We start from the raw sequence: 23,027 nt of genomic DNA, 5'->3' as shown, positions 1-23,027 counted from the left end.
AGTCTAGAAGCTGAACTCTAATCCAACATGTTCTCAAACATCTCAAAGGACATTCTGTTATGATAAGGGTTTTATGAAGCTTGTTTCATAGATATTCATTAAGCCTTTTGAACATGACATATTTAAAGTCATAATTTAAAACATATTACAAAATTGCTGTCAAAAGGATAGAGTCACCAAATTTCTCCTCTAAATTCAGGGAGACATTATTAATTCAACATAAGAATATCCCAGAGAGGAAAAAGGCATCAGTGACTCTTCTGTAGCTCTACCAGCTCACTCAAGTATTGTACTCTACCTATAAAGTCAGCAAAACCAAGTGAAGACAGTTACTTTCACTGGCATCCAAGATCACAAGACCAAAAAAAACAAAAGAAATATTCTGTTTTTAGACCTTAACAATAGTACACCAATGAGGGGGAAAAAGGGAGCAGAAAGAGAACAACTTCCACCAACAGTAAAAAAAAAAAAAAAAAAAAAAAAAAAAAAATTGGTGCCAGCCAAAACAAAACAAAACAAAACACTAACAATCCAGTCTAGTTCCAATTCATCTTAGAAGTAGTTTGGAACATTAACTGAGCATGGGATTTATAGTCAAAGACTTTTGTAAGAAACTATACTCTCATTTTCTAGCTGTGTGACATTGGGCAAGGCATTTATTCTGAGATTGTTCTCTCTTCTATAAATCATAATACACCACAGATTGTCATAAAGATTAAATAAGAATGTTGCAAGTGTATCTGCAGGTAGGTGTTCCACACCTATTTTTAAGAGCCTGGGGAAGGGAAGAAAAGTTCTGTGCCACTTTTCTTATGAACAAACAAAATCCTACTTCAGCAAATAAGAGTACCCTGTATAACAAATCTATAGCAAATTCTAGCAGGCAAACACACACGCATGCGTGCACTCCAGAAGAATATAAATTTGGTAGCAGTGGTAGTCTCTAGGAATTTAAACTGGGGGCTGGGGTCAGAGGTTCACAGATGGAAGAAACCTTATTTTTCAATGTATACATGTGACTTAAGTTTCTTAAGATTTTACATTCTCAAATTTTTTTCACTTTAACATAATAAAATCAAAGACCTGTGTCCAAAATGGAAATTCTAATAATGTTAATGGTAAGAATATCTATGTAGTTAAAACTAGATGTCTACAAAATACAGTGTAGTATTAACCTTTCTTAAGCCACGACATGTATGTCACACACAAAACATACTTCCAGGAGCTACCTAGATCACAGCCTATGTAGATAAAATAAGAGTTACAAACAACTTTGGGCTTGCAAGATCTACACCTCTTTTTTTTTTTTCCCTACTCAAAAAAAAACCTTTTCTGCAAATATGAGTGAATAGGGTATCATATTGTTTTAAATTCACTCTAAACTATTTTAAGAACAAAAATATTGTTAAATAAAATCATTAGCAAACTTGCTAACTTCATAATTTTAGTATCAGTTGCCAAGTACTTAAAGTACATTTCACAACTCTAACACACCATGGATTACAACCTCACAACAGAAGACCAATGACCTAGCAAAAGGCTTTCTTCAAATTTCTATCTACACAACCTGATCATGTGCTGCCTCTGTTATTATGAAGTGCGGGAACAGATTTCTATGGCCTTTGGCTAAGTTCCCTACAGTTATTTGGTTTTCACTGTTTGGTTTCTCACTCTTTCCAACTAAGCAAACCAGGGTACAGTATTTTTTTTAAGTGCTCTGTACTTACGGTCAGCCAACCTAGGTCAAGTCCTGATTCTATTACTTACCAATACAGTGTGATTGTTGGCAAGTCACTGCACCTGAGTCTCAGTTTTCTTTTTGTTAAATCGTTGCATGAATTAAATGAAATCATATATGTCAAAGTATTTTGTAAACTACATTATCATGTGTGTGTGTATAGGAATATAATATTATCAGATTATTAATCTCAACAGGAAAAAAAAAAATCTAAACTCACAAAATACACATGAAAACTATCAGACTAATTTCCCCAAAATGCTAATTTTAACTATCTCATTCACAAAAAAACAAAAAAACAAAAAAAACCCACAACTCTTCAGTAGCTCTCCCCATCTACTAAAGTAATAATTATTAACTAACACCTGTAATGATAAGGTGATTTGCCTGGCAATGCCAGACTCTGTGCTAAGTTCTTTATACATGTTGTTTCTAACTTTCACAACAGCCCTACAGGGTAGGTGTCATTCTCTTCATTTTAAAGATGAAAAATCTTCAGCTATTTCCCAATTTCGCTATTACAAACAACCTTACAATGAACATTTTTAAAGTACATCTTTGTAGGTGAAATTCTTAAGAGTGGAGCTGTTGAGTCAAAGAATATATACATTTTAAATTTTGGTAATACCAGCAAATTTCTGGAACAAAAGAAAAAGAAAAAAGGGGGCTGAAATAATTTACACTCCCAAGAACAAGACACGTCCTGTACACTTGTCTACACTGGATGTTACAGCTATTTTTTAAAAGTTTGGTTAATCCAATGGATAAAAAAACATCTCATTATTGTTTTTGAAGTAGTTACATTCCTTACCTTGCTAAAAAGTCTCCAACAAAAGGAGATAAAAAATACAATCATCAAACCTCAACTGCTTCCCACAGTTCCCTTCTCCACCCTCAATGCTGAGCATTCTGGATAGAACACACTATCTGTATGCATATATACACATATCTTCTAAATACATGGATAAGACCCATACATGAAACACAAATTATTAAATCTAACATAAATTTCTCATAAAGGTAACTACTGTAACTTATGATGCTGTGCTGCATTAAAATATGATATAACATGAAAAAACATACACATAAGAACCAGAAAGATAACTAAAAACACTATGAAATCTCTTTAAATCTCATTTAATCTTTAAACCACTTTTTCCAGGGGCAGATAGTTTAACTTTCCAAACCTCTTTCGTAAACTCCAAAAGAATTTCTTTTCTTAACCCTAACAGTCCTCACAGCTTTCCACCACTGTTCCTTTACTGCTCAGAATACAAGGAGCCCAGAGGGGAAATACAGAATGAAAAACATTTTGGAAATAAAATGTTTGCTCAGCATATTAAAATTACTGAAAATTACTATTCTTTATGAGGATTATTTGTAGCTTTGTATTTTCCATTAATTATTTAAGCAAAAACAAACAAGACATGATTTTGTTTAAATCATGTACAGTAGGGATTCTATATAATCTGATCCCATTTCATGTAAATTAAGTGTAAAGAATAATTAGTCTTGTAAAGAAAACATATAAAGTTTAGAATGCTTTTAACATTTGGCTTATGGTATTTTCTAAAGCAAATAAATAGCACAAACTCAGAAAAAAATTCAAGAGATCATCTTACTCAAAGCTGTTAACTAAAAACAATATACCAGATGATAAGGCACAAATAGTTTTTCTATAAACAAAGTAAATATTATGCTGATCTTTGAACAGCAATTTAAAAAAAAAAAAAAAAAAAACAGAACCAGAAATTAATGGGGGGAAAAACCTCCACATTTGATTACATTTCAAACATAAGTTACAGCATACATAAGTTACAGTAAAAGGAACTCCACAGTATTAAACTTAAAAAATTTCTTTTCCAGACTTCCCTGGTGGAGCAGTGGTTGAGAATCTGCCTGCCAATGCAGGGGACACAGGTTCGAGCCCTGGTCCGGGGAGATCCCGCAAGCCGCGGAGTAACTAAGCCCGTGCGCCACAACTACTGAGGCTGCGCTCTAGAGCCCGCGAGCCACAACTATTGAGCCTACGTACCACAACTACTGAACACCTAGAGCCCGTGCACCGCAACTAGAGAAAGCCCGAGCGCAGCAATGAAGACCAACTGGCAGCCAAAAATAAAATAAATAAACTTAAAAAAAATTTTTTTCCATATTCTGCTCATCTTTCTTGCCAAAAGTTGCTGCCAACATAGTAATCTATTACCACTATCTTAGAAATCAGATTCTAAGAATATTCCCAGTTTGAGACAATAACTATCAAATTTCAATGGTTCATCACCATCCACACAAACAATGTTGATATGCATAACAAAATCTGTATGCAATTTTATTTCACTGTGTTATTTTTATGGAACTCACCAGCTATAGCCAGATATTTCAAAAGGTGCATTTTAAATGGCACACTCCAATGGGAAAAGTTTTTAAGCTAGGAAAATTATATCCCAAATAAGAATCTTGCCATGATGCACAAAAAGAGAAGGTTAGTTATCACCAGCTACATATTTTCATGGTGAATAAAAACACAAGGCACTACCGCTTTCTAGTTACAAAACAGTCCCTTCTGTGACAGGAGAAAAGTTTTCTTGCAGGTTATTGTTCCATAATTCTTAATCTAATAATATTTACTTAATCTTTCCATAACATTCATTGAACTCACTACGTAGAAATCATTAGGATATAAAACAAAAGGGAAACAAAGAATGAGACGACCAAGTCTCTTACCTTAATTAAGAACAGATTAAAATACAGAAACAATTTTTACATAATATGGAAGGTGGTATGCCAGATAAGAAAAAAAAAAAAAATTTTAATGCTCTAGAAGACAGAGAAAAGAGATTACTTCTCACCAGAAGAACATGGAAAACTATCCTGGTAGGGGTAACATGAACTGTGCTTTTAAGAATAGACAGTAGTAAGAAATGTGGGACCAAGGGACAGGTGTGACCACTGAGGAGAGCAATGGAAAAGATAGAACAGGAGAGAACCAGCCACGTTTGGGAATAGCATGCAGTCTGGTTTGCCTAAGGCATAGCATTGATAAAGGAAAATGGAGGAGATAAAATTAGAAAAGCAAATGAGAAAGGAAGGTAGTCATACATTTTATACCCTTTTCTCTAACATGAAACCCCTGACGGCACAATCTTATCTTCATTTACAGAGAATTTGCACTTCTTCATAATATTTTTTTCCCTGAAGTCATTTGTGTACCTGACTTATTTTCCACAACATGACTGTGAGCTCCTCATGAGCAGGACACACATCCAATTCATTTTTATATCCTTCTCAACTGCCTTGAACATAGATATCAAATAAGCCCTTTTTAATGACTGAATAAATGCATGAATAAATATACTTGCCATATAATTCCACTTCTCCCAGACTCAGTCATCTATACCAGGAGCCGGCAAACTTTTTCTATAAAGGGCCATACAGTGAATATTTACTTACAGGCCATTCGGTCTCTGCTATAGCTACACAACTCTGCTGTTTTGAGAGCAAAAGCAGCCACAGACAACAGGTAAGTGAACAAGCAGGGCTGTGTGCCAATAAAACTTAATTTACAAAAACAGGGGGCAGCTGCATTTGGCCCATGGACCACAGTTTAGAGACTCCTCACCTATACAAACTTAAATATATTATATTGTACAAATACATTTAAAATTTATTATATTCGAATCATTTTCTTACATAATGACAGAACCTCAGCCAAAATTTCAAACTAGAAGATAACAAAAAGAGGTATAAACAGGAAAATGTGGATATACTGCACAAAACCTGGTAAATCTGGACCTTTGGATACTTACATGCCGCGGAGGAACTAGGCCCGTGAGCCACAACTACTGAGCCTGCGCGTCTGGAGCCTGTGCTCCGCAACAAGAGAGGCCGCGATAGTGAGAGGCCCGCGCACCGCGATGAAGAGTGGCCCCCGCTCGCCGCAACTAGGGAAAGCCCTCTCACAGAAACGAAGACCCAACACAGCCAAAATTAAATTAATTAATTAATTAATTAATTAATTTTTTAAAAAAGAATAAAGAATTTTTAAAAAAAGAATTGTCCAAATTAAATTTATGAATTTTAAGTGAAAATTTCATCTTGAAAATGGTAATTGCATTCAGAAATAATTTTGAATCCATGGAAGAACAAAATATAAGCATATCACAGAAACAAAGTATAACATATTAAAATATTAAGTTAACTTAATACCTGAGATAATTGATCTAATGAGCTTTTTGAAACATTATCAATATCATATTTTAGTACCTGAAAACTGAGGTTTCAGTACCATCTTGAATGTAGTTATAAATACACCTGGAAAATCAGTTTAATAGCAAATATAGGGTCATGTACCTAGTCAGGATGGTGATATCAGGAGGATACTCCTATCATAAAAAAAAGAAAAAAATTTCCCAAAATAGACGCAGTAGTAAGATTTGATATTAAATGCCATAATATGCAATAAAAGGGAAAAAACAGAATCTTACTTCTGGCTTCACATTCCATGCTCATGGTAAATAATTAATGAATCACTGGACTCCCTGACGTATTTAGCTAGAAGTCTGAAATGTTTAATTTTAAAAGTCAAAGTCCACACAACATGTTATAAACTAGGTATCATTCATTAGGTGTAATGGTGATTTTACAACTTTTCCATTGTCACGCTTCAAATCAAGACTTAGGTTACAGAATAAAAGTCTTCACTTTTCCCAAACTATTTTCAAAGAATCGTTGGGTCAGTGAAAAGTCTATAAGTCATCACTACCCACATTTACAAAAGCAACACCATTACACTGCTTTCTGAAATATAAGTTAACAGTTTCTGGTTCCTTATAAACTTACCAAACATTTGGCAAATTCTTTATTTTCTGAAAGAAATCCATAACCTGGATGTACCTTAGAAATGAAAACAAAAAGCACTTTCAGTTTTACCAATTTGCAAAACCTTTACAGTAAGCAAGACAGAAAGAGTGTTAACGTGTTTATTGTTCAAGGGCCCTGGAGTAAGGTTACTTACTCTTAACATACTGATGAGCTCTCACGCAGTTCTCCTGAGTTCAGACCCAAACGCCACGAGATCGCCTACTGTATGCTCACTTGCAGCACGCTACCTGTCTCAACCACAGTCAGGGCCGTCTCCCGTCCCACCTGCCTGTCCGCCTGCACTTGGCTATGCCCTTCAACCCAACCCAAACTCTCCCCACTTTTTCTGAGACTAACTTCGGCTCCAAGTTTGCAGAATTTTCTAACAGCTTGTGGGTCAAAGAATTATGTTAAAGGAAACCTTTCACAAGATGGATGAAAAACTCTTATTTCCCCTTTCTTTACAGAACCAGGAACTGCTACTTTCCCAAACCCTGGCTACTAAGCCAATGAACATATTTTATTCCTGACAATATTAATATATTCAGCCACTACCCAATGAACAGTTTTTGTCAAACCTAACTAAAACAGAAGTTTGGTTTTACCTTTCCATCATTCTCTGAATTTATTTTTCTTCTAATATCTACTCTTCTTTCCCTCCCCATCCCACTCAGCCAGTCACAACCACGTCACGCTCTCCTCTCTCACAAGCCACGTTGCAACAATTTAAATTCTACCATCCTGTTCTAACCAAGTAACTTTTGACCAAACATAAATTTAGCCACCCTATTATCAGTCAGTACTGAATATATTTCTAGGAAAATAATTCTGCTATAAGTCAAATTTCTAAATGAGTCAATATCATAATCTAATTTAGAAGTATCTACACATTTGAGATTTTTTTAAACGCCAGACTAAGCTTTACGAACACGGTGCAGAATAATTTACACCACTACATCACAGGAAAAGAGTTTCACTCCAACAGTTTCATTTCGTATAAACATTCAACTAAAGATTGTATTCTGATAATCTATAGTTAAAAGGTTAAAAGAGTTTTACCTTCATTAACTCTGCTAGTAAACTGCAACGTCTATAATATGGGTTCATGAATTCAGTTTTTTATTTAAACATGCATCTTACTAAAACATTTCTTTCAAAAGAAATGTGAACACTAACTGAAGCACTCCAGGCTAACTGCTGGTGTTGACTGCTTCCATCCAGTTTTAGAGATAACTCTACATAGTTTTTTTTAACATTACATGTAATTAGTTCTCTGATAAAAACATACACACACACACACACACAAACAACAACAATAACAAAACACTATTCCTGATGTCAGAACCCAGTTTTTTCCTTGGATTCCACTCAAAACAGAATTGGGGGTGGGGAGAATTACTGATTTCTCCATGTAAATTATGTATATTCCATTGACACTATCAAACTAAAATAATTACCAATTGCATCATTTTTATTTCTGGCAGTATAACGAGGCACACATAATTTTTAAATGATTAAAATAGAATTTAAAACAGGGTCTTTTGGATCCTGTTTATAATACAGATTTTTTTAATACTCTTATTACACTGAAAGGGTTAAGTCTCAAAATTAATTGGGATTTCTTTTTTTTTTTTTTTTCCCCCCCTAGCAAATTTGGAAATGAACTGAAACTGCTCCCTGGTGTGAAAGCTGAATCCAGCAGCCACCTGCAGGATCAGTAACCAACACTGCCAGATGCTACAAAGCCTCTGATTTCCAGTAGCGAATTCGGCCACATTTAACTCGTGTGACATGAACTGCAACAGCATTTTCAATCATTCTTTCTTATTTTTTTTTTTAAATACAAACTCCAGTGTTCTGCTCACTACACATGAAACAGCTGCAGGAGACAGATTCATTCAGACTCACAGCTTGGGCCCCGGTTTTCTTAATGGCTTCCATGATGGCATCCATGTTGAGGTAGCTTTTACTGGTGGGAGCTGGGCCAACACAGACCGCCTCATCCGCCATTTTCACGTGAACCTGAAGAGACAAATCTCTGCATTAACAGATCCTCCCAGCAAAAAGAGCTATCTTCATCTGCAAGTATACACAAAATTGCAAATCGGAGTGTTTCCCATATCATTTATGTAGTCAGATCTCTCTCTGAATATGCACTAAGAAATTACAATGTAACAAATAAGCCCAGGAGTTATATTAACCATGATTTCATTTATTACAAGCCTAATCCACTGTCTAACCAGATAATTTCCATAATATTCCGTGCCAATTTGATTAAGTAAAATCACAGCAAACAACCTGAGCGTCCTATTCAGTTCATCTATACGTAAACTTTACACCAAAAACTACTCTGTTACACGTAGCCAGGGTAGCCCCATATTTTCATAACAAGCACTCATGCCCAGTTCTAAGCAAGCTCCCCAGGAAGTGGGGATAATCAGAGAAACTGAATGAAGAAGGGATGCAGTGAGTGTCCCTGCACAGCATTAGGTCAGCACCAGGCACAAATTAAAGCCCAGGACTAAAGAGTTCAGTATCACTACACATGAGCCAGAAAATCTTGAGAATCGTTTAAATACTCTTAACATTTGATCCTCACCCATTTTAACCTTTATTCCTAAAAGAACCGATATGTGCATTCAGTTCTAAACCTACTCCTAATTCAGGAATATATGCTCCATTTTTAAGACTACTTACTACACAATGTTTCAAATCTATTTTTGCTTAAGAAAGGCTAGGCATTCAATACAGAATAAACTGCTTACTTCTAAAAAAAATCTATTCTTTTAAAATGATGAAAGGGATTCATGTATTTTTGAAACAGCTTTTCCTAACAGTTTCCCAGTGTAAGTTTAAGTAAATTTAAACTCCATTTAAATTTATTTTACAAGGCATACATTAAAAACTGGAACACATTCATATACCTGGACATGTATGACCCTCCTCCAAAAAGTCTAAGGTGGAAAATACTCTTGAGTATTGCTAAGTTATATTCTTCAGCTGTAAAGTAGTTTTTAAAGAAGCACTTTGTTTTAAATGAGGTCTATCAAAAAAAAAAAAAATCAAGTCATCTTTTAGAAAGCTCAGAGTTCTTTTTATCTAGTCAATAAATATTTTCAAACTAACTAAAAAATTATATTGTGTATTGAAAGGTTAAAGATACCTGCTACCCAAGGGATTAATAGATCAATATCTTAATATAAAAGACTCAAATCTATGCAGTTTAATTTCTTTAATAACATCCAAGGAAAGGCAGCCAAGCTCGCAAAAGGATCCTAAATATTCCCATGTTCAAAGCAAGGCTCTCCTTTGTATCTTGCTTATTCCCAACTTCAAGTTGCTCTTCTCCCCTCAGACCAGAATGCCCCCTCTTCTACTGCCCTCTGCCCAGTTCAGCAATTTTTTACAACAGCAATTTTGTTTTTGTAATTGTGGTTGTGGGTTTTTTCTATAAGAAAGAAATTGAATACTGAACAATCCTTTGAAAAAAATGCATTAGTCAGGTGGGGATAAAGTATTTAAAGTTAAATCCACACTTACTCTGTATATTTTATTTCCCACCAGGTACTACCTATTATTAAAGATGCATTTAAAGTTCCACTTCTACCACTGGGTCTTCAGATGAATCTCCTTTAATCTGAACTCCAGTAGTACCAGGTGCAAATTTTGGCATTTAATCACATCCTGCCCAGTAATGTCATCTTGACTGCTTTACAGATTATGTCTGTTACAATTTATACACTCTCCTTTTCCAGATCATAAGGTCCTGCAAGGCAGAAGTTGTGTCTTAAATTCCTTTTCTTAAAAAATCTCTCCCAGCACAGTTTTATTGCTACAAGCTTTTAAATTCATAGATACACTTGGATGACAGTTTATTTAATAATTTTCATTGTTAAGCCACTGTCTTTGAGGTAAAAAGCTACACTAAATTAAATCTCCAATCTTAGCAATACATATGGCAACTGAGGGTTGTACGTGGTGGGGAGGGGGATTAAAATATATACACATGCATCCCTGTGTCCAAATTTTCTATAATAAATAGGCATCAAAAAGTTAAAAAGGAGGGGAATCCTAATAATATTTTGACTTATTTACTTCCAGTCTTTTCTCTAAATATACTTTTGTAACCAAACTGCATATATAATTTTGCATCCTTTTGTTTTTTAAACTATCATCATAATAGGCATTTTTCCTATGTTATCACAAACTCTTTGTAAACATACTGAGAATCTAGCTCAGAGCCTAACATTTTAGCAGATCATTAATATTGTTTGAATAAACATTCAAATAAATACATCAAAAGCAGGTCAAAACTGCTTAGGGACTTTACAAAGAAAGGCAAAACATGCTGTTTCTAAAGGGGTTGGTTGGTTTCTTTTCTTCTATTTCTCAGAAACAAACCTTACTTTAGGGTAGAAGCCTATATTAACATCTCAAGCCCACAGTCTAGCACACGGTCAGTACTAGCAAAAATGCTTGGCAAAGCCATTTGAAAGAAAAAACTAGAACCCTCTGCTGCCTTAGTTCCCAAGGAGATACTTCTGAGTCAACCACGAAAGGATAGTTTAAAAAAACTTTTGAAACTCAATTTCAATTTTGTTATTGTTGTAGAGTTTAGGAGAGGCAGAGTGATAGCTGAGAAAGGGTTTGGAGTGTGGTTTTAGCTTAGGAGAAACTTGAACAAATGCCTTTGGGAAGAAATCTACGGAAACTAAGGAGCTAGAAACACCCGAGAGATGAAATCATTTCCAGTATTTCTGACAAGCGAGCAGCAGCAGAGCTAAGAGGTATTGGGAGGCAACAGATGGGGGGGAGGGATAGAGCCCATCTCTCCCACACACACACACACAATAAATACAAGCTAGTATTTAAAAAGGGGGTAAAAAAGAGAAAGAAAAGAAGGAAAGGGGGAGGGAGCGAGGGAGGCAAAGACAGAAAGAAAGACAGGAAACAGAGAAAGAAAAAAAAGAGACGGAAGGAAAGCAAGCAAGCCTGTTATGTACTCCAAGACAAGCTCCCAAAGCCCCCACTCCCCACGCCCTGTGCTGCCTGAAGCTCTTCTCTACAGAAATTCTCGAGCCACAACTGCAGAGAAAGCAGCAGGGGTAGGATCAAATTTATCAGACACTCGTGTGTTATAAGTAAGTTCATGTCATTGGGATCAGAAAGTGAAATGTACAACTTCCAAATTATCTACAACTTAAACACAAGCTTATTTCTCTAAATTTTGACCGTGTTCTTTCCCTTGACCTGGAACATAAATATTGCAGCAACCAAATTCAACTATGCAAACTAAGGTAATCCCTAGGGCAGGGGACAGCAAACTATAGTGAAGGCCAAATCCAGCCCAGTGTCTGTTTTTGTACATGAAATTTTATTGGAACACAGCCATACTTATTCATTTACTTATTGCCCACGGCTTCTTTTGTGCTACAATGGTAGAGTTGAATAGTACAGTCCACAAAACCTAGTTTACTATTGGGCCTTTAGAGGAAAAGTTTGACCACCCATGCCCTAGGGCGAGGGTCCCAACCCTCAGGCCACACAGCAGGAGGTGAGCAGCGGGCAAGCTAGCGAAACTTCATCTGTATTTACAGCTGCTCCCCAGCGCTCGAATTACCACCTGAGATCCGCCTCCTGTCAGCATTCTGATGAGTTGTATAATTATTTCATTATATATTACAATGTAATAATAATAAAGTGTACAATAAATGTAATGCGCTTGAATCATCCCAAAACCATCCCCCCCCCCCACCCCAGTCCAAGGAAGAACTATCTTCCACGAAACTGGTCTCTGGTGCCAAAAAGGTTAGGGACTGCTACCCTAGGCGATGGCAGAGCAACAAAACACTAGGAACCAGAGTCCCTGGCTGTCCTTTGAAATAGACTGGCCTCCCTAACCTAAAATGGCCAGATGTTATGTAAGAGAACATTTGAAAGTCATCCTATTTGAACCACTGTATTGCGTAACATCAATATCTATTACTTGTAATAACATAATATAATCACTACCACAAAAACTGACTCAGTGCTTATTAATGAGACGAAGCACATCAGTGAAATGCAAGTAGTAACTGCACTAGAACAGGGCATGTCAATCTGAGAATTTATGAGAATCAGAGAGGGAAATAATTGGTAGTTTTACACTTTTCGCAGAGACAGTTCACCACAGGGCCCGAGCACCCCGAACATCCTTGCTGAGTGCTCCAAACAGCAAAGTCTAAACCATCCCTTGATCCTGAGCTGTTTCTGTAACTAGTCACGTTGGCAACTAAGACAGAAAAGCAACCATTGTGTGACGATTATATACTCGCTTCCTGAGGGAGGGGCACTAGTTTGTTTGCTACTTTGCTACAAAAAGGTGCTGAATCCTTGGCTCTAGCTAGCAAAAATTTTGTGCTCACATCATGTGAGCAAGGCACTAACTGCCTTTTTCTTCAAACTCTATTTGCAAAAGCGTCCGTATAGCCAACAGCCCTAGAAGAGTAGGGTAGTGTCTCACTCTGGAGCAAGAGGCAGGGGTGCTAAGAGCCCGTCAGAAAAGATTCATTATGTAAGAAGAACCTTAAAGCTCAGGGTTCTTGTCCTATGATGCAAACCACTGCATGCGCAGGTATCACCTGACCCTCTTCGTATCACCTGTGGGAACTGGGACTTGGGGAATCAGGGTAAAATTGCTGATACTCTGGGGGGAGGGATAAATTGGAAGATTGGGATTGACATATACACACTACTATATATAAAATAGATAACTAATAAGAACCTACTGTATAGCACAGGGAACTCTACTCAATACTCTGTAATGGCCTATATGGGAAAAGAATCTAAAAAAAGAGTGGATATATGTATACGTATAACTGATTCACTTTGCTGTACACCTGAACCTAACACAACACTGTAAATCAACTATGTTCCAATACAATTTTTTTTTAAATGCTGATACTCTGATCTTGCTACGGCTGTGAGTAATAAACTGTTCTTCATCACTGACCCAGCAGTCTTGTATCTTCTACCAGCACCCATGAAATAGGGGGAGGCTAACTTGTTAGCTTACAAGTGAAGCTTCGGACCCTTCACAGTTCTTGACAGCCCTGTGTTCCTTAACTGTGACACACCCACTGTATTTGCTGCTGCTCAATAGACCAATCACATCCCCCTGTGGGACTCACGATGCTACTGTGCCATGCCCCTACTACGAGCTTTGCTGAGAGCAGTAAACGGTCTTCCTTTGGTCAATGAAGTCCTGCTGTCCTCCTTCGGCATCGATGGAGTTGTGACAGATTTAACCCTTGCCATCTTCTATGACATGGGGTACTTCCCTGACACACAACTCTTCTAGGGTTTTTTATTGTTGTTTATTTGTGTTTGGTTTGTGGGCGGTGAGGAGAAGAAAATAAGAATAAATGTCATAATTTGGAAAGTTAAAAAGAAAAATCACTGATATTGGTTGGTATTTGTCATGGCAAATGCTGCAGGTGAGCTCACTAAATGATATTCCAACACTCCTTTCTATCTTGCTTCCCTCCACTATCAAGGGCAGAAAGCAAAAAAGAACATTTCCCAGACTTCTTGGCAGTCAGGGCACATATATGTGACCTCGGTTCCACCAGTCAGGCATACTCAAAGAAGTGAGAGCAATGTGAGGCAGGACCCCTGCCGGCAGATAACATCTCATTGACAAACATGGAACTAAAGGTGTCAGTTCTTCTAGGACAGCTCTAGAAGAACTTCTGGGTCAATCCCAGAACATCACAATTGCCAGCAATGGTCAGTAGTGGAAGTGGGGTTTGTTCTGTAACAGACTCATTTTGCCTCCCTGGGTTATCCATATCTTTTGGCCCTTCTGGAGATTCTGAGAGCTACCTTATATGCATTAGAACTAGGATCAGAAAACTTTCTCTTTAAAGGGCCACACTGTAAATATTTTCAGTTTTGTAGAATACAGTCTCTATCAAAACCACTCAACTCTGCCTTTGTAGCACAAAAACAGCCATAGACAATACAACACCAAATGGCCACGGCTGTGTTTCAATAAAGCTTTATTTACAGAAACATGCACTGGGCCAGATTTAGCCCATGGGCCATGGTTCCCCAACCCCTACCTTAGAAATGCTTTTCAGTCCAAATTAGTACGTTAGTCAATTCACCAGGAATAAAGTGGCACATTCAAACATGTTTGGCTGAAAATAACAAAGACGTGAACAGAGTTAAAGGACCAACAGAGGATGGCAAGGTTTCCAGGGACTAACAACAGTGGGAAGCCATGGCCACCGTGGTCCTGAAGGGGCTCAGAGTGGGAAGAACACAGACAGCTGGGGAGCATGGGTGACCCAACAGTTACTACCACCCTAGAAGACTGTGGCCACCGCGAGAACTGCAGCAAGGCAAGGAAGTGGAGGTGGGATAAACAGCCTGATCTGCTGCTCATGTCTTCAAATAGCCAACCCGAGGCAGAGGTCAAGGAAGTTCAAGAGATATACTCCACAGATGTCAGCCTCCTGAAGACTGATCCATAAAAGAAAAAATTTGATAAATTAGAGTTAATTAAAATTTAAAACTTTTGTTCTTCAAAGACACCGTTAATCACAATGTGATACCACTTCCCACCTGCTAGGATGTCTGTAATCAAAAAGACAGATATATCTGACAAGCATTGGTGAGAATGAGGAGAAATTTGAACGCTCATACGCTGCTAGTGGGAATGTAAAATGGTACAACTGCTTTGGGAAACAGCCTGTTAGTACCTAAAAAGTTCAGTAGTTATCAAATGATGCGGCAATTCCACTCCTAAGTATATACCCAAGAGAAATGATAATATATGTCCATACAAAGACATATACACAATTGTTCATAACAGCCTTATTCATAGTAATCAAAAACTGGAAACAACCCAAACGCCCAGCAGCTGGTAAACGGACAAAATGTGTTCTATTCATATAACAGAATATTACTCAGCCAAAAAAAGGCAACAAACTGATACATGCAACAACATAAATCAATCTCAAAAACATTATTCTAAGTGAAAGAAGCCAGACACAAAAGACCAAATATTATATAATTCCATGTATTTGAATTTTTAGAAAATGCAAAACTATAGACAGAAAGCAGATCAGTGGCTACCTAGGTGAAGGTGGGAACAAGAGTGACTGCAGAGGGACACAAGACATCTTTCTGGGTGATGGCTATGTTCTAAAACTGAACAGTGGTGAGCGTTGCACAACTCTAAAAATACACTATAACTCAATATGCAAACTGTAACTCAATAAAACTGTTAAATAAAAATCAGGAAGTTTCATATAAAAATTTTAAATCCACTGTGCTGTGAGGTCTATATGAGACACTCCTGGCACACAGCACAGTGTTATATGCTATTAATGTTTGATTAATGACTCTAACCAATAAAGAGAAAGTTAGGATTCACCTGACAAAAAAGATTCCTAAGATAGAAGCCAACTGAGAAGGGCACTCTAGCAGTACACACAGTGTATCAAATGCATGGAGGCCCGAAAGGGACTAGAAAATGGTAAGGAAGCAATAAGCATCAAAACAGAAGAGACAGTCACCAGTGCTGTGTGCTATAGACAGACCAAAGAAGGTGGGGATTTAGCTATTGGATCGAATGAACCAGATCTCTGGCAACTTTGGGGACCAACTTAGTAGAATAACAGAAATAGAAGCCAGACTTCCCTGGGTTGAACAGCAAATTCGAAGCAAGAAAAAGAAAGAAAAACCAAAGACTAGTCTTTCATGTGGTTTAATCATAATGCTAGGAAATGCTGGGGAATGCAAGAATATTTTACTTTATTTTCTCTATAACTGTTGGTAAAGCATAGTACACATACAAGGTATTCAATAAAACTTTCTGATGCAGACTGATACAACTTTTCAGAGAGATATCCTCAGGGAAATACCTAACAGACGTGTGTATGCCTAGCTCACAAACCTGACTAGAAGTCCCCAGGATGAAAACAAAACCACCGTCAGCAGCCAAGCACACGGCCATGAAAACAAAAGACAACCTGGAAAGAGATCCTAGAAAATTTACAGAGATTCAGTGGAAAAAGTTCTGGAGATGGATGGTGGTGATGGCTGCACAACACTGTAAATGTACTTAATGCCACTGAATTGTACAATTAAAAATTAGTAAAGTGGTAAAGTCTACGTTATGTAATTTTACAATTTAAAAAAAAACTACATAGCTTATCACAATTTCCAGACTATCACTGACAAGCAATTGTGATAAAACAGTTTCAGAAATTAATTATATAGTTATAGTTCTATATATATGTGTGTGTGTATATATATATATGGTACCACTTAAGCACTTAAGAAAAATTGTAACAAGGGAAGAAGAACACAAAACAAAAGAAACAAGAAAATACCAATAATGAGAGTATGGGCACAGCTCTAGCTTGTAATCATTTTCTACTTACTAAAGAAAAGCTATCACACATTCACTCAAGGCTCTAGTCATGAAGGCTTAAATATAGTTATGTATTTCTGAATACAGATTTATGAAACAATGGCAGAGTGAGATTCTCGAATAGGATTAAGAAATATTTCCACTGTAATCAGTGTATTTTTTTTAAAAAGTGTTTCCAAACCACATGAATAGTTAAATGCCAGTTCTAATAATTTAAATACAAATAGCCACCAATGTCATGAGACATTGAAAACTACTAGAGCCTGGCCAGCACTACCATTGCTCATTATGTGCCACTAATTGATAATACTACACATAAAAGTGAGTCATCTAGATGTTGTTTTTTATTTTACTTTAATTACCCAAGTAATGTAAGATTATACACTAGCTTGAGAGAAAATTTAAGTTTAAGCAATACAGATAACCCCTACTTCTCACCCCCTTAAAGGCCTCCCAGCCCCACTTCCTACCCTAAAAGAAATTATCAACTGTTTTGTATGCATCCTTTCAGACTTACCTAAATATTTTCATATGCCTAGTAGAGATAAAAGTGTACAGTTTTAGGGACTTCCCTGGTGGCACAGTGGTTAAGAATCCGCCTGCCAATGCAGGGGACACGGGTTGGAGCCCTGGTTCGGGAAGATCCCACATGCCGCGGAGCAACTAAGCCCATGAGCCACAACTACTGAGCCTGCACTCTAGAGCCCGCGAGCCACAACTGCTGAGCCCACGTGCCACAACTACTGAAGCCCGCGCGCCTAGAGCCCGTGTTCTGCAACAAGAGAAGCCACCGCAGTGAGAAGCCCACGCACCACAACGAAGAGTAGCCCCCGCTCGCCGCAACTAGAGAAAGCCCGCGCACAGCAACGAAGGCCCAATGCAGCCAAATAAATAAATTTATTAAAAAAAAAAAAAAAAAGTGTATGGTTTTGTATTGTGCTTAAGATTTTCTTCCCATAAATTGTATCACACTACATATTATTCTTGAAACTTGCTTAACTGCTACATAACATTCCTGGTAACCTGGGTAAACCATAACATATTTAACCTTTACTCCAATAATGGATATTGCTTCCAATTTGCAGATGTTACAAGCTGCAATAAGATTCCCTGAACATGTCAATCTGTATGCATGTATATATTTCTGTGAGAAAAATATTTGGAAGCATAAAGGCTATAAACTACGTGCTTAAAAGCTTATGTCTATTAACACGTCTAGCAGAGATGAATTTCCCCACACCACACCATCACTGAACATGTCTAACTTTATATCTAATGAAAAATGATTCCTTACTAGTTTTTTACTTTGCATTTCTCTAATTATTAGTGCCTCCGGGCATATTTTCACATTTGTGAGCTATTTGTATTTCTTCTTTTGACCACTGACCATTTTTTAATTTGACACAGGAGAGATCTTAGCAAAGGTATCTTTTGGTTTCTTTCTTTTTTTTAATTACACATAATACCAAAACACTGTTATTGTTCAAACTAAAGCTAACAACTCTACTGACCATCCCCCCACCCCCATTACCTTTTCTCCCTCCGGTAATCACTGCTCGAGTGAGTACGCGTTCCTAGACCTTTGTCTATACCAGGGGATCTCAACAGGGAGCAACTTTGCTCTGCAGCGCCCAGTTGGCAACGTCTGGAGATAGTTTTGCTTGTCACAACTGTGGGATGCAGGGATGCTACTGGGGTCTAGTGGGTAGAGGACAGAAATACTTCGAAACATTCTACAATTAGCAAGACACCCACCTATAAAAAAGAATTACTTAATCCAAAACGCCAATAGTGTCACAGTTGAGAACCCCTGGTCTGTGCTTTTATATGATGTATGTAACTATAAAAATATAAAATATTTTGTGTGGGGTTTTTTTAAACATTAATAGTATTTTTATATCATATAAGTCATTCTACAAGTTCTTTTTCGATCTTTAATATGTCTTAGAGATGTTCTGTCAATATGTAGAGATCTACCTCATTATTTTTTAATTACCAAAGAATTCCAAGATATGGCCCTACCAGTTTGCCAACCACTTCCCTGCTGATGGACACTTAGCATGGAGGAATCACCCAGCTGGATGATCATAATGACACTTCCTAACCAGACATCCTGTCAATTGCCCCAGGTCCCCCTTCCTGCTCTGGATCTTTCTCTTCTGGAGCTGCTCCCTTCTTTTACAGCCATCCTCTCCTGTCTATGTTATAGACTGAGGTTTTCTATTGAACGATCCCATCTGCTATCTTTTAGAAATTCCTCATCATTTCCAGCACTATACTCCCCACTCTGTTTTACACCAAAATTCTGGTTTGTTATTTTTCTTTTGGATTTTTCTTTTTTTTTTTTTTTTTTTTTTAAAACATCTTTATTGAAGTATAATTGCCTTACAATGGTGTGTTAGCTTCTGCTTTATAACAAAGTTAATCAGTTATACATATACAATATGTTCCCATTTCTCTTCCCTCTTGCATCTCCCTCCCTCCCTGGATTTTTCTTTTTAACTGTTTCTTTTCCCTGGGAATTTGGGACAGGAAGATAAAGTCTGACTCATCCCACCAGCCTGAATTAGAAGTCAGGAACTTTAAAATTTTGTAATTTTTTACCACAGAAAATACAGCATGTATATTTTAATTTAAAAATCAAAACTAATGATCAATATATAGTTTTCCAAATGAAACAGTTAAAATTATTTTTAAGACTGTCATGAAAAAATATCAACAAATCCTTACAGAGAATCTAATTTGGAATAAAAATAGGTATGTGAACACGATCATACAGTTCCTAAACTACTACAGCCACAAATGCAACCTGGCTACAGGTAACACACGTTACCATTCCTCTATTCATGCATCCTAATGTTGGGTATCTTTTTCATAGCATCCATTCTACCAGGTATCTGGGCATTCCTAGGAACTCCAAACTCTGGCTTTCTAACCTCAGATTCTGTTTCCCAAATTATCCAATATTGCTGCTGGGCTCACAAAGGACATGAGAACCCTCGATTTACAGTGTATGATTGGTTGGTTTCTCACCAAAGAGCTTCAGATGAATATTAAAATAGCAAAATCAACCATCCCAATGCTCTTCTTTCTGAAAATTCCTGGTACTCTACAGTTAGCTCCCTTACATGAAGCAGCGATCACCAAAAGCAGTTAAGGAGCTTAAAAAAGTTTTCACTAGCACAGTCATTCTCAATAAGCAGGGAGAAGATACATGAAGCCATCAGAAAACCTGGGAAACGTTTTTATTTTCTCTCTAAAAATAAATACTCTTCCTTCTCACCAACTCCCAAAAAAGAACACTCTTCTTTACCAGACGACTGGATGAGTACTTTGAAGGAGATTCAAAAACAACTTTGATTTCTCCTTATTCCAAGCCTAATACTTAACCTTGATAGTTACAGATCCAAAGTGATTTTGCCATTCATTGAATTCACCTGCGACTCCATGACTGGGCCCAGCTACCAGGAACAGAACGAAAGCTGAGAAGTGCTTCTCTGGGGACTTAGTCTAGAGACTATGAGAAACAAACTCAGATAAACAGAGCAAAGGTATCAGGAATGAAGCAAAGATGGGTCTCTCATCTTCTACCTTCCTTGGAATTGAAACACCATGTAAGGTGGAGAATAAGAATCAAAAAGGGGGGAAAGCACATAAATGTGTCAGGGGAGATGAAGTTACCTGCTAAGTTGAAGAATGACCCATCTCCTGAGGTTCTGCCCCTTACAGGGAGCCTGGCATAGTCTGTTAGGCCAGAGGTGAACATCATCAGATAAAAGTCCAAGCGTGTAACTTCAGTGAGCTTACCAGCTGCACAGAAGTACTGTAACAGGGCGGGGCAGTGCGCAGCCCTTTGCTGCGCACCTATCAAGGGCGGACGTTGCTGGGCGCCCTTAGCAACCCATTACCAGGCAACGGTTATGGATACAGGAGCGGTTAGAGGTTCCGCTCAGCCACTGGTCGGAACCGCAGTGGGCCCCTCCCCCAAGGGAGCAACTGTCAATGAGCTGCCATTAGTGGGCTATTCAGCCAATGGTCGGCAGAGCGGTGATCGTCAGGTGGAGAGTGAGGTAAGAGACGGATCCCGGCCTTCTCCCTGGGGCCCTCCAGCTCACCTGGCCTCTGCGACCTAACGGCGGCAGCCGTCTGCCTGGGACGCAGTCTGCAGGACCTGGCCCCCGCCGTTTGGGCCGCCTGAGGAGCCTGAGGGCCAGTTGGGTCCTGGGCGCCTGGCTCCCTCGGTGATGACGGCTGGGCAGGCTCTGGGGACCTGGCCCTGAGGGAGCCGCCAGCTGAGATCTGCCTCTTCAGCCAGGCCTGGGCACTGGCGGGAGGACCCAGCCTGGGTGCTGGATGAACGCTCCGGGGCAGGGTAACCGGCCCCTGCAGGGATCCCCTCCTCTTAGCCAGGACCTGGACCTCGGCGGGTGAAAGTTGTGCCTCGGGACCTTGCCCATTTCTTGTCAGAACAGAGAGTAACATTTGTTTGGTGGAGATTTACAGGAACGTCGTTACCTGACCATGCCTGACCTCAAGAGCAAAGGATCCGACACCAAGAAGTCTGCAACAACCAACCACACCCGTCCCTCACCTTTCCTATAAAAGGGCTTTGCTGAAAACTTTCGGGGACTTTGGGGCTTTTAAGGCACAAGCCACCCATCTCCTTGCACGGCCCTGCAACATACATTTCTCTGTTCCAAACTCCGATGTTTTGGTATTGTTTGGCCTCACTGTGCCTCGGGCACACAGACTTGCGTTTTCAGTAACAGTACTAGGGTACAGACGTTAGCTTGTAGAAAGGCTCATTTCATCTCACAGAGATTTCAGGATGAATTAGGTCTTTACTTTTGGAAAAGATATGTGACAGGATGCTGTAAAGACAGGTGAAAAGGTACCCAACCTGGCAGGAGCAATGGGCAAGGAAAAAACATAAATGATTTAATAAGGCTGCAAGTTACTTGGCTTTTATTTCAAAATATAACTTTTCTCCAAATCCAGATGTCTGGCTGGCTTAGGAAAGAACACTTGGTGCAGCTGTCGGCATGCCCCTTTTGTATGAAAGAGTAAATAAATGTATTCAAATTAAAAGGAACGTCTGGAGAACACAAGGTAGAAAAACCTTGTGGCAGCTGGCTCTCCGGACAGAAAGAACTACGGGAAAAGCTGTCCCACCAAAAGAAAAACTGTATATAATTAAAAGACCAGGAAAATGAGTATCTGAGTATTATTTCCAAAACTCAAAGTAATGAAACATTTTCCCCACAACATTAGCTCCTAATTCCATTTATACAGTACTGGTCCCCACTTTCCAATCTCTTTTCTAATTCAGCTATTTTATGTTCCACCCACCATATCCGTTTACCATTAAGTAAACCCTGAACACTTCCCTGACTCAGTCCAACGTTAATCAGAGGTGCTCTGCTACAGCAGGGTATAAAGAGATGATAAATCACAGTGCCCTCCCCTCTAGGAGTTCAGTCTCGTGAAAAAGACAGACTTCTATACCAATTGCAATAAAAATAAACAAGAGTATGTATAAACTGCTAATGCAGAAAATGGTTTCACAAAGAATCAGTTATTAAAGTATAAAACTGGATTTCTAATCAATGGAAAAAAGTGAGAAGGGAACTACCAACAGAGAAATCATGGAATGTAAAAGGCCCCAGCCTATTAAGAAATTAGTGAAATGGCTTGAAACCAAGGTGGATAAGGAGACACCAATACGAGAGGATGGCGGAAGAGAATGGTCAACTATAAGGAAAACCAGCGTGAAGGGAATCTTGAATGCCACAGTAGTTTGGGCTTTAACCAGGAAGTCAGTGGTTCTCAATGCTTACCTCCCATGAAAAGAAGATAATGGATCATGTGAGGAATGCTATATTCCATCGTAAACAGCAGCTTAATATCCATTGCTGCAGTTGGGCCACTCCAAGCAATTAGCTGCAAACATTCTCTTCTCTCTCCCAAGACTCTCACACGAAGCTTAACAAGTAGTGCTGTTGACAA

At 38.3% G+C, this 23,027-nt stretch overlaps 1 protein-coding gene across 2 annotated transcripts in view; it reads right to left on the bottom strand.

Annotated features, from left to right (window-relative positions):
• The window catches only part of PCCA (propionyl-CoA carboxylase subunit alpha), a 373,229-nt gene that overhangs the window by 311,162 nt on the left and 39,040 nt on the right, over positions 1-23,027 (bottom strand). For both annotated transcript variants that reach the window (XM_036831147.1, XM_036831149.1), the window contains exons 5-6: positions 8,507-8,620; positions 6,578-6,631 (exon numbers count right to left, since the gene is read on the bottom strand). In XM_036831147.1, the coding sequence (XP_036687042.1) occupies positions 6,578-6,631; positions 8,507-8,620 (168 nt within the window). The remainder of the gene's footprint in view (positions 1-6,577; positions 6,632-8,506; positions 8,621-23,027) is intronic.

The sequence above is a fragment of the Balaenoptera musculus genome, chromosome 18 (genome assembly GCF_009873245.2).
Source record: "Balaenoptera musculus isolate JJ_BM4_2016_0621 chromosome 18, mBalMus1.pri.v3, whole genome shotgun sequence".
Taxonomy (NCBI): Eukaryota; Metazoa; Chordata; class Mammalia; order Artiodactyla; family Balaenopteridae; genus Balaenoptera; species Balaenoptera musculus.
This window is presented reverse-complemented; position numbering and strand designations above follow the sequence as displayed.